The sequence below is a fragment of the Triturus cristatus genome, chromosome 11 (genome assembly GCF_964204655.1).
Source record: "Triturus cristatus chromosome 11, aTriCri1.1, whole genome shotgun sequence".
NCBI lineage: Eukaryota > Metazoa > Chordata > Amphibia > Caudata > Salamandridae > Triturus > Triturus cristatus.
In genome coordinates this window covers 497,649,444-497,662,326 of record NC_140594.1, presented here as the reverse complement: position 1 = coordinate 497,662,326, position 12,883 = coordinate 497,649,444, and the positions used below count along the sequence as shown (strand labels likewise).

The following is a 12,883-nucleotide window of genomic DNA, read 5'->3' as shown; positions in this document are numbered from 1 at the left end:
CTCCTTAAACTGCAGGTGTCCAGTGCGGCATAAATTGTGTATTCCTTCCTAGGCAGAAGAAGTTCTCCAGGAGTCTCTTCAGAAACAGGAATCTGTAGGAGTGTCCATTCTGAGGATGGAAAAGACCCTGTCGCAGCAGGAGAAGGAAACGGCTGGTAGGTGATGATGTTATTGAACCTATGAACTGCAGTGAACACTGCAGAACAAACAGTCGGCTTCAAATTCTAATTAAGTACTAGTTCATCCCACGCAGTACAAACTGCTGAAATTAAGTGTGATCTTCAGGAAGTCTGCCTATGGCCTGCAAACCTTGTTCCTATTCGATTATTTTTTAGCCCTTTTCTTTGAAGATTCCTCGCCCAAGCAAAGAAACTACCAAATGATTTTAAGCAAAGTAGTTGTTGCTCAATCACTGTACTGTAGGTTAAAAGTCATATAAATATGTATTACCATGTAATGTGCTAAACACACCGTCTTCTTACCAACGACTCGCTGTATGACAAAGCACATTCTCCAGTAACAATACTGGCAGGAGATTCCAGAACTGTCTTCCACTGTAAATCCATGCACTAGCGAGGCTGTGTAAAGAACACCCACATGACATCAACAACATCTGGTGTACATTATCCACCCTAATCCACCTCATGCATTGGAGATAATAACAAATAGAATTATAGATGAGTAACTGTAAATTATAGGGATGTTTTTCACCAAGTGGTTCTGAGTGACATCAAATAGACAACTAGAGTGAAGCTTGAGCTGTCTATGATGTTACTCAGAAACCTAGGTTGAAAAACATCCCAGTAATTCACTTTTTACCCATCTATAATTTTATGTTTCGTATGGCCCCCAACATCATTTGCCCCTGCTTTTAACCGCTATGAAGTAGCAGAGGAGTAATGGGGGAATCATACATAAAATGGCCTCTGTTATGTATCCCTATCCCATCATTGACCAACTTCCACCACCTTCCCTGCATTCCTTACTCTCCTGTAGATGTGCTTTCTACTTTCAGTCAAAGCAGACAAGCAGAGCTGTGCTAACAAGCACTCGGAGATGCATGTCGGCCTGGCGTGGAAGGCCTTTATGATACCACAACAGTGGGTAACCAGTTTTGTTATCAACTGTTGCTATGTCATAGCAGTGGTTACGAGATTCAGAAACTGATATGCCACACATAACAGTATAAATAATAAACTCTGCATTTTAGGGCATCTTGGCTCATATCCATTAACACACATTCCGCAACCAAACAAACAGCTGAGCAACTTTTATTAACCAGCACATGTTCCCTTTCATTGCCCTGGGACCATAGAGGCTACTTTCATAGAGCCTCAATCAGAAGGTTAATTAGGAGGATGTAAAAACAATCAAGGAAAACCAACCCTAATAATCGATATTTAGTGAATACACTGCCTGCCTGCTGGCTTTAACGCAGGTCAAAAATATCTTCTGCACTCAATCTGCAAATGCTGTCCAGCCCATCATGCCAGGCAGCACCTACTTTGATGCCTTTTGATCATCCCAAGGGCCGCTATGTATAAATGTTAAGTCCTACATTTTTTTAAATATCTACTGCTCTTTGCCCTTTTCCCTACCCTAAACAGTTATGTTGCCATCATCAATGCTAGCTGTTTGAATCAATCTACAGCTTAACAGGATGAAATGTTCACAGCTGAAAACATGAGAACGAGAAAGGTCCGAAGTATTAGATTTATTGGGTACCTCTTTCTTCAGGAATAAGGTTCTCAGGTTTCTGAAGTGGGCTTTGCAGGAATATGTAGCACGTTTGCACTTTCACTATCGTAACAGCTTTGAGTTTGTAGAGTACGTTTCTTCTTAGGAACCTCTCTCACTTATGTATTTTCATCAGAGGTGCAAGTAAAGGTACAAGCTGCAGAGTGGGAGAGGAAGCTCAAGGAAGAGATGCAGGCAGCAGCCCAGCAAAAGTTAGAAACACTGCAGAGAAGCCGCGGGGAACATGTCAAGCAGCTGATACAGAAGATAGAGGAGAATAGGCTGAAAATTATAGAGGAAAACAAGTGGGTAATAAGTCGAAAACTCAAGGTAAGTCTCAGACTAACTTTATCATTTAACATTTAACATTTTATTGTATAGTATGCAATCTCTATATATTTTTTTTTTTTAGTTTTAGAAGCTTTATTGAAAATGATAATCCAAGTAGAACATCAATACAAATAAAAAATCAACAGGCAGTAAGATAAGGCAGGAAAAATGAATTCTTACAAAAATTTAAAAAATGCCAGAAAGGATATAGGGAATATACATAGGGGAAAAGCTTTTAAGGGTATATATATATTTTTAGTGGGGAGGGAGGAAAAGGAGAAAGAAAAAGAGAAGAGGGGGGAAAAAGGAGGGGTGAAAGGCAATCAATATAAAGAGGATACATCATATAATAACAGAAACTTAATAATTGTATAAACAACTAAGTGAATCATAGAGCATTTCTAGAGAGAAAATTAGTTAAAGGCAACCATAACAAATCTTTTTTGATCAAAAGAGGTACTGTGGTAGCAAAAGCACGATCAAGTCTATGATGATGACAAAGTAAATTCCACCAGGCATTGTATGAAATCTTTGAAGTATCTTTCCAATTGGATGTGATTATCTGTAAGGAAATGGCTGAATATAAATCTATAAATTTGTGTACAATACATTGAACATTCCATATAGGAGAAGCACCACCCAGAAAGATATGAACAATCTCAAAGGAATGGTCAGTAGCTAATATTTTGTTTAATTTAGACCAAATACGAGACCACAGGGATTTAACCAATGGGCAGTGAAAGAAAATATGAAAAAAATCACTATCAGCATGAGAACAAGACCAGCATTTTTTGGAGTCAGTTAACTTAAAATTATGTAAATCATGAGGGGTATAAAAAAGTCTATTGTAAAAAAAGTATAGAGTCTGTGTGGTGCTGGCGGAACGGGAAGCAGTATGTAATTTGGACCATAATGAATTCCAAACCTGAAGGGGAAATTGTTGAGCTAAATATTTTTCCCATGAGAGTTCAAGTTTAGATTTGGGTCTGTCAGTGAAGGGACGGGAAAGTAATTTGTAAATTGCAGAAGCTTTGAGGGGAATAGTAAAGTCTGGTAGAGGGGGGGAGGACTGCGTCTGTGGTGGGCAGGGAAGCGTTATGAGAGATAATGGAGGCTAAGGAGTGTTTAAGCAGGGGATACTGGGAATAATGTGTGTTAGAGAGGTTGAAAGAGGCACGGAGATCAGAAAAGTCTCTCAAGGAATTGTCACTAAGTAGATGATCGTAAGAGATGATTCCTTTGTCAATCCATTCTTTCCAAAAGAGCGCTCTGTGGTTAATCGTTAAAGATTTATTATACCATATTGGGGTTAAAGAGTGAAACTCTGACTGTGAGAGGGAGGAACGAAACAGTGAGAGAGCGAGTGCTTTGGAGTGTTTAAAGATGGGAGAGAGAAAGCGCTGCGGAGGTTGAGAGAGGCGAGTGTCCGTAAGAAATGAGAAAGGCGAAAGTTGCGATAGTTCCATTGAGCTCCAGTCCGTTTGAGGAGGGTCGGACGGAACCGATAGAAAAGGTCAAATTTGTTTTAAAGTATAAAAGGCAGAATGAAATCGAGTGAGGTTGGGCAAAATAACACCACCCAGTTTGTTGAAGACGAGACAGAGAGATCCTGGCTTCACGATTATTCCATAAGAACGTTGTAAATATGCGATATATTGTTTTTAAAAAGTAGAGAGGAAGGGAGATTAGAAGCATTGAGAGATAAAAATTAACAATGGAAGCATCATCTTAATGGTTGCAAGCCTTCCCCACCAGGAAAGGAAAAGGGGAGACCAGCTATCAACAAGAGAGGAAAGCTTTTTGAGTATTTCTTTCTGCTTAAGATTGATAGTTTCTCTAATAGTATTGGCATAGAGAATGCCTAGACATTTAATATTGCCGGAATTCCATTCAAAACCAGAACCATGGAACATGTGAGGAAGGCAGAATTTGTTAAAGGGTAAAACCTCAGATTTATCTATATTAAGTTTATAACCAGAAACCAGAGAATATTCTAGTAACAAAGAAAAGAGGGAAGGTAAAGAGGTAGATGGGTTAGAGATATAGAGTAAAATATCGTCCGCATAGGCAGTAAACTTAATATCAGTGTTCTGAAATGTAAAGCCAGTATATGTTGGTGAACGACGAATTTTTTCTAAGAAGGGTTCTAATGCAAGAATAAAAAGAAGAGGGGAGAGGGGACAACCTTGTCTGGTACCTCTATGTAAGGGAAAATATTGAGATTGAGAGCCGTTGACCCAGATAGAGGTAGAGGGAGCAGAATATAACAATTTAATATATTGAATAATGGAAGGGCTGAAGCCATGCCACCTCAACGCACCAAACATGAAATCCCAACTAACTCTGTCAAATGCTTTCTCAGCATCTAAAGTAATGGCTGCAATTGGGAAGTCCACCTTTGAGGCAAGGTGAATGATGTTGAGGAGGGTTCTCGAATTATCAGTAATGGACCTGCCTTTAACAAACCCAGATTGATAAATATTAACAAGGTTAGGGATGACCTTATTAATGCGAGATGCCAACATTTTTGCAAAAGTTTTGCAATCAGTATTAATTAAGGAAATAGGTCGATAATTCTTACAAAGGGAGGGATCTTTATCTTTTTGGGGAATTAGACATAGCATTGCCTCTGTAAAGGAACCTTTAGATTCTCCCTGGGCGAAAAAGTGATTGATCAATGAAAGTAAATGTGGAAAAAGAATATCCTTAAAGTAAAGATAGAAGCGAACCGTAAAGCCATCTGGGCCAGGTGCCTTATCTTTAGGTAAAAGAGTAATAGCATTAAGAATCTCCTTATCTGAAATAGGAACATCCAGAGAAGAAAGGTCAGTAAAGCAATCTGAAGATTTAGGAATTGATTGAAAGAAAGAGTCGAGTTGTGCGGGAGAGGGAACAAATTCCGGAGTGTAAAGGGAAGAATAATATTGAACAAAACAGTCAAGTATTTTATCATCAGTAAATTGATGATTTCCTTGTGAATCAATAATGGAGATTATTTTGGATTTTTGCTTTTTAATTTTGAGGTAATTAGCAAGAGATTTGCCCGCCTTATTACGTCCCCCGTACATTTTGGCATGAAATTTAAGAATATTATTACATGCAGAGTCCCAAGAGTGGTTGTTATATTGCATTTTCGCCTTAATGAGAGAGGAGAGTATGTCTGAAGAATTCTTGGTGAAGTAAAGATGCTCTAGGTCTTTAATCTGTTTAAGAATTTGGGAGGACTGTGAAAGGGCTGTTTTCCTCTTGTGGGATACAAAGTCAATAATAAATCCTCTGGCAGCAGCCTTGAAAGCATCCCAAATAAAATGAAAATGGGAGGTAGAATGAAGATTGTGTTTGAAAAATTCCTCTATAAAAAGCGTAAATTGTTCAGTGAATTGTGTGTCGAGAAGGAGAGAGTTATTAAAGCGCCAACGCCGAGAGGTGGGAGTAGGAGAGGGATAATCCAAGTCTAGTATTACAGGGGCGTGATCGGATATAATAATGGAGCCTAATTCTGAGTTAGTCATAAATTGGAGAGTATGTTGGGTAAGAAAAATATAGTCAATGCGGGAGTGTGATGAATGCACAGGAGAAAAAAAGGAAAATTCTAAAGTGGCAGGGTGGGAAAGTCTCCATGAATCAATGAGACCTCTAGAAGAGATGGCCTTAAAAAGGACTTCTGCATCTTATTGGGGACATATCTAGTGAGTGATTTACGATCTAGAAAGGGATCCATAAGTTGGTTACAATCACCTCCCACAATTAAATCATCAGTCGCATGAGAAGAAAGAAGCAAGGAGAAGTCATTCCAAAAGGTTAAATCAACACCATTAGGGCCATAAACATTACAGAAGGAAAATTTTGTATTATTAATAGTAACATCTAAAAACAACCATCTACCACATCTATCATGAAACTCATTGTGTAACTGAATAGTCAACGATTTATGAAACAAAATGATAACACCATTTTTGTTGTTCACTGCCGGAGAGCAGAATGCCTCTCCAACCCATTGTTTACGTAGTGAAGACAAATCCTGTGAATTAAGGTGAGTTTCCTGTAACATTGCTACATGGCATTTCAGTCTCGCTACGTGAGATAAAACACGTTGCTTTTTAACTGGGTTTCGAATACCTTTGACATTCCAAGAAATGACACGCAGACCATTCATCTCTGGAAGAAAAATAGGATTAAGCAAAAGGAAGTAAAGAATTCAAAGCAGAGTGGGAGAAGAGAGAGAAAAAGTAAAAAGAAGTTGAATAAAAATGAATGAAGAGGGAGAACCTGATGCAAGGGGGCTAGAGCATATGACCACCACAGAAGTGGAGACAGAGACAGAATAGGAAAACAGTAGAATATCGTAAGCAGAAGTGGTGGGAAAAAGGAGAATGTAGATAGGAACAGATAGTGTAAATGTTGCCAAAAAAGTAGGGGTGAGAGGGTTAAAAAGGAAGGGAATATGGGATGGGAAGGAAGGAGAGAAGAAAAAAAAGGAGAGATAAGGGAAAATGGTGAGAAGGAGGGAAAGGGGGAACAGCTTCCCCCGGAAGAAAACAACAAATGGAGGATGGCAGAAAGCCAAGGGGCTTTAGCTACGAAGGACAGTGAATCGAAGGACATTGATGTGGGAGGTGGGCGACGAAAAGCAAGGCAACCGCACTAAGAAGAGACACCGGAGAGACAGGGTCACCATATATCACAAAAAGAAAAAAGAAACTATGAAAATAAGAATCTAAGACTAAAGGCAACCAAATGGAACAAGTGAAGGGAACTTACCAAACATCAAGAGAAAGGAAACAGCAGCGGGATGGGATGCACAAAATGAACACCAAAACGATATGAAAGATGACCTTTGACAACAACACCACATGGGGGGGACCTGCGAAACATAAAAGGAGATGAGCATAAGAAGCAAGAGAGCAATGCTCTACACAATAGAGTAAAATAAGAACAAGACTCAATAATAGGACATTAATATGACATTTAGGGTTTGCTCAGTTCCATAAGTTCTCCTTTGTGAGTATGGATGAATTTCCGTAGGTCTGCAGGATCATCAAAACTAAATGTTCTTTCTTTATAGGTCACTTTGAAAAAACAAGGATGGATTAAGCCATAGCGTGCATTCATGGCTCGCAATGCAGGTCTGAGGTCCAAAAATTCCTTCCGACGAGACACAGTAGGTTTAGAAACGTCTTGGGTAAAAAAGACTTTATGCCCAGACCAAATCATCTGCTTATGTTGCTTGGCAGCTTGGAGAATCATCATAAGTTCTGAATATAGAAGGAAATATGCAATTATACCTTTAGGTTTAGATGTAGGGGATGTAGCTTTTGGCCCCAAGCGATGAGCACGCTGTATGTTGAAGTCCGAAGATTTCGGAAGGCCAACAATTTGGAGAACTTGGGTCTTCAGGAATTGAATCATATCGGACCCTTCAGAACCCTCCGGAATGCCATAAATACGAAGGTTGTTGCGCCTGTTACGATTTTCTAAATCCTCCGCAACCCTTTGAAGCTGGTTGACATCCTTGGTGAGTGTGTCAACTCTAGCAACGACATCTTGAGCATCACTGATCCTTTGCTCCACAGCAGTCAGTCGTGTGTCCAGGCTAGACCATTTGTCATCTAACCGCTGAAGTGTGGCAACAGTGTCCATCATGAAAGGACGAATAAGACGTAGCTCCTCCATGATGTCCTCGAGTGTAAGAGGTAACGGTGATTTAGTTGGAGAAGGAGGATCTTTTTTGGAGCGTTTGACAGAAGATGCATTAGTGTCCTTCCGACCACCTGAGGTGCTTCCATGAGATTTATTTGAATGTGTGGAGTCCATGTTGAAAGTAATACGGCAGATGAATGGCTAATGAAAGCAAATGAGGGCAGCAAGAAGAACAGTTGTGATGCACGTGGAACAGGGTTGGGGTGATGTAGCGCAAAACCGGCACTCCGTGAGGTAAAAAGGTGATACTTAAAAAAAAAAAAAAAACGCAACATCAGTGGTACCAGAGTGACAGAATGATGGGAGGTCAGATCTTACCATCAGAACAAACTGAGAACATTGCGTGAGAAATGTACATGAAACTCTTCTGACCACCTAAATATGAGAACTTGATGCCGGAAAATACAGCGCGCTGAATGAGGCACAAAACCATCCATAAAAGTAGAAAGGAGAAAACCTTCCCCGTGGCATTAAATCATGGCCAAGATTGAGCAGAGGACATCACCGCTCCATAGAGAAAGACAAATGAAAAAAAAAATAAGTTAAAAAAAACGCTGCATTGAAATAAAAAACAAACAAAATGGCGGCGGTTATCTGAGGGGGGCAGAAATCAGCGTTTAAAGTGGTGAAAAGACCGTATTTCGGTCTAAAAAACTTGCCATGATGCACTCTGCCACTTCCGACATCGAAATCCGCCGAAACCGCTGAGACAAGTACAGAAATGAAGGTCCCTTAATCCTCGAGTCGGCTCAACCGAGCGGAGCTCCTCACATGGCAGCCATCTTGCCTCGTCGCGCCGCGTGCTCCCCCAAAAAATCATCTCTATATTTTATAATATAAACATTTTACAATCCCATTCAAGTGGCATGGCAGTGTTACTTGGGACCCTAGTTCTCCATCATAAGTGCCTCTATTAAGTGAGTCTGCAGCGTGCGCGATCCAAGATATCCGCCGCGCCTTGTGCTCCGTCATTACCTGCATCACCGACGAGTCTCTACCGACGATAGGGGCATAATTAAGATTTGTATTTGCCCGCAGCTGCTCCGTTGTGGTTCCTGCAGCGTCTGGTCCATTTTCAGGAGTCTGGTCTTCTCTGTAGGAAGTGCGGTAGACGTTTTTCGTTTCTCATCACAGAGGGCTCCTGATCTCCACAGAATTCTTCAACAGCCTTCCCCACAGAGGAGGCAGACTTAACCCACTGGACACCTCCTCTTTTTAGAAGCCTCATCACTTTTTAAAGGGGTTTTCGTCCTACCTCTTGTTGGCCACAGCGTTGCAGTTTGGCTAGGATTAAAGGGATTGTTGTCCTTTTTCTTTGTACTGCAGCCTATTGTTTCTGTGTATTAAGTCATTTTGGAGCTGATTTTTCTGATTACTGTTTTGGTTTTTAATATTCTGCCAAGGTTCCTTATTACACTGTTTCAAACACATGGCCCCATAAAGACAAGCTCCGGCGCGATCCTCTTTCACTTTCGGGACCGCAGAATGTGTGTGTATTTCCACATAACTCTTCTCTTGTACACATTTGGGTGGCAGTGAGCTTTACAGATGATTTGTGAAATTGTAATTTTTGGCTCTGGTATTTGAGGACCAAGGGCCCGATTCACAGAGCTAATTTAAGACAAAATCTTAAACTTACTACCATTTTGGCATTCACAGAAGGCACTTACTCATTTTGTTATTCACAAAAGGCACTTACTCATTTCGGTATTCACAGAAGTTAGGAGTCCTAACTTTAGGACTCTTAAATGCCTTCTGTGAATACCGAAAGTCTTAAAGTTTGGATTTTTCTCAGTTTAGGAGTAGTAAAGTTAGGACTCCTAACTTTAGGACTCCTAAATGCCTCCTGTAACTACCGAAAGTCTGAAAGTTTGGATTTTTCTCAGTTTAGGAGTAGTAAAGTTAGGACGTTGTGGTCGCGAGCGTTTTATGGGCAGGATAGTGGATTCAGTGGGTGGTTATGGTCGGTACTGTGGATATTTGGAGCGGTTCTGTGGGTGGTTGCAGGTATTATGTTAGTGGTCGGGGGGATTCTGCGTGGGCCACCCAGGAGCTTTTTTGGGGGGATGGGGTGCGTGTATAGAGTGGGCACTGTGGATGTATAACTAGATGAGGGCAAGTCAACAAATAAAAGGAAGAGCTCAACCAGAGCTGAGCCAAGGGTCTGGCTCGGATCTTAGAACCCGTGCACAAGCCAAGCCCTGAAATATAATGTAAATCAAACAATAAGCATCACGTCAAATAGGATAACATATCTTCAATTTTTTTTTTAAACACATCTATTTCTTTAACATGTGAAAGCTTTGACATTAGTAGGGCACATTATAGCACTGTGAAGTACTTATAAGAAGTGATAGTCTGTACAACTGGCAGTCTGAACTCATATTTGAAAGTGTTTCTATCTGTGATAATGAAAAAAAAAGAGTTTTAGCAAAATGAAATATTGCCTAAGATCACACAATTTACACGAAGGAGTCGCAATGTATTCAGGTTGTATGGTTTCACTTTGTACAAACAGCCAGTAAATCTCTATTTATTTGTTTTTACTTATTTTAAGGCTTTGTTTTCACCTTGTAGTGCATTTTTCTGTAGTTTTTAAATATAGGGCGAACTCGACCGGAAGGCTGAGCATTATACATGAGGACCTGTTACATTACGCAAGGTCACGCGCATTGTTCATCAGCATGGGAAATGAAGTAATTTGCTGAGAATGTCAGTATGTTGAACTGATTCCCCAGTTCTACAGTTGGCAGCTCAGGCCGTTAGGCCACGTCCTGGGTAAAGGGAGGGAGGCAGAAGTAACATGAAAGCTCGGCCCCTTATGGGCTTGAGGTTCCAACAGGACCTGGGCTGAGACAGAGCCAGGCTTCAGGCTCGAGCCTGGCGTCAGGTTTCAGTGGCTCGCCCACCTCTCTGTATAAATGGGACACAGCGTGATGTTTTCCAGGGTATATTCTGTGAACATTTGTGGCACATATAACCTCAATTTTGGGTGCACTTTGGTGTGTATTTCGTTGCATATTGTTGGCGCTCTCTTACGTTACCTGCGGATTGTGTGGCACTTTGTTAGCAGTGAAGTGCGTTCAAGTGGTGGATGCTGATCCTTTAACAGGGCTGTATCCTGTAGGGAGCAGGTCATATTTCCATAGTAGTTTTAGGAGCCTTTTGTGATGGGTCATTTGTGACAGCCGTGGCACATATTTGTTACCATTCTGTGAGCAATATATAAGAGGCTGGTCTGATCATCTGTGTTAGGCTAGCACATTCTGCAGATGGGTTAGGGCACAGTCTATATGGGTTTGGGTACATTATGTTACTGGTAAGTTGGACCTCATGATAGGCAAGTTCTAATCTCTATGAGAAGGTGCTCCAGCAATCTAGTGGGGAGAGAACACATTATGTGATCAGTAAGTTGGATCAATGAGAGGCGAGACGCAATCTCTGGGAGAGGTCACTGAAACAAACGAATGGGCCGGTTGACATTGTGAAATGGGGGCCTCTTGAAGGGTTAGGAGCAGTGCTTAATTTGAGCTGGTGGTTTCCGGTGCTCAGCACCAGCAAAGTGACTTCGGGTGTATTCTATGGTGGCGCTGGCCAGCAATTTTTAAGAAGCTGCAATGAATTTCTTTGACAGTTGTAGAGCATTGGGACAGAGTCTCATATTGACCCACATTTATTTAGGTGGCTAGGAAACATCCAGAGGAGCCATTTGTGTGGATATGTGGGGTAAATGTGTGTGTTTATTCACGGACAAATTTATGGCTGGCTTGGAGCATTGCATGGGCACATTGGAATACTCTGGGCAGGCTCATTTTCTGTTGGCAATTGGGCCCAATTTATAGGTGTTTGGGTGCATTGTGCATGCAGCAGAGTATGCTGGGGGCAATCAGCTGTATTCTTTGGGTTTTGTTCTGTAGGTGGCCAGCCCAGCACTCGTTCTAATGTGTTACTCGAGATCATTTTGGTATTTCTGAGGCAGTTACTTTTCATTCTGAGGCTGGGCATAATGTCTGCATTTGACCAGGGAGCGTTGTGTTGTTGATACGTTCATTTTGTGAACATTGAGGGACAGTCTGTTGGCAGAGTGCAGCATTCATGCATACTGTGGATGTCCATGGTGCTTTTGATTGGTAGTCAGATGCATTCGGTGAGCAGATGGGTCAATCTGGCTCAAGTGAGATGTTTTTTGGCTGAGAGTTGCACAATTGGAGGACAATTCTGCATTCCATTGGCAGTCAGGTTGCATTTTGCTGGCAATCAGACAATTTGCGACTCGTCCCATTGTACTTAATGTAAGTTAGACTGTAATAAGTATGTTTCAAGTTGTATTTAGTGGGCAGAAGCAACTTTTTTGCGTGGGAGGTGGAGTTGGATTCTGGGGATATGTTTGCGCTTAAAGGCAGTGTCAGTATGCTGTGCCGTGAGTCCGCCTTTTCAAACAATGATCAGCCCACATAATTTGAGAGTTCGTATTTGCTATGGTATGCATTGATTTTGCAGGCAATGGTTTGTGCAATGGTCCACACAGACCTGGGAATTAAATGCCTTTAGTCGCACTAGCTTGTCTTTGTCCTTTTGGAGCAGATGGCTGTCTATTGTGATTGATAATACATTTTTTGGTAGGAATCGGAGATTTAAAGTCCACGCAGAAGACTTTCCATAGGTCAATGCATGAAGCTCTCTAAGGCACTCTGTTATCACACGGTGTATTGAGTGTGAAGTCGACCTACTTATTTGCAGTCACTAACAGAAATAGTTTGCTATTTTTTTATCCAGGAAATGGCTCTAAATACTTACAATGAATACACTGTGAGTAGCTGGATAAAACATATATTGAGAACGAGACCATTTATTTTTTCAGAGCAGTATTATATTATATGTGTCTTTGTAGAGGTGGGTGAGCCAACAAATTACCATGGAGAGCTGAGCCAAGCCATGGATCTGGCTGGCCTCTAAGAGCCCGTGCGCTAGCCGAGCCATGAAAATAGCCGGCATCTAAATCATGCAACAAACATCATGTAAAAATATGATTGTCCCTTTAAAATTAAACAAGGTATATCTTTAACATATAGTAGTCTTTCAATTTTAATACCAATGGTTTATGATTGTTTTTGAA

At 41.0% G+C, this 12,883-nt stretch overlaps 1 protein-coding gene across 4 annotated transcripts in view; it reads left to right on the top strand.

Annotated features, from left to right (window-relative positions):
• The window catches only part of LOC146784476 (guanylate-binding protein 6-like), a 735,489-nt gene that overhangs the window by 693,457 nt on the left and 29,149 nt on the right, over positions 1-12,883 (top strand). For all 4 annotated transcript variants that reach the window (XM_085633276.1, XM_085633273.1, XM_085633275.1 and 1 more), the window contains 2 exons: positions 53-155; positions 1,874-2,067. In XM_085633276.1, the coding sequence (XP_085489402.1) occupies positions 53-155; positions 1,874-2,067 (297 nt within the window). The remainder of the gene's footprint in view (positions 1-52; positions 156-1,873; positions 2,068-12,883) is intronic.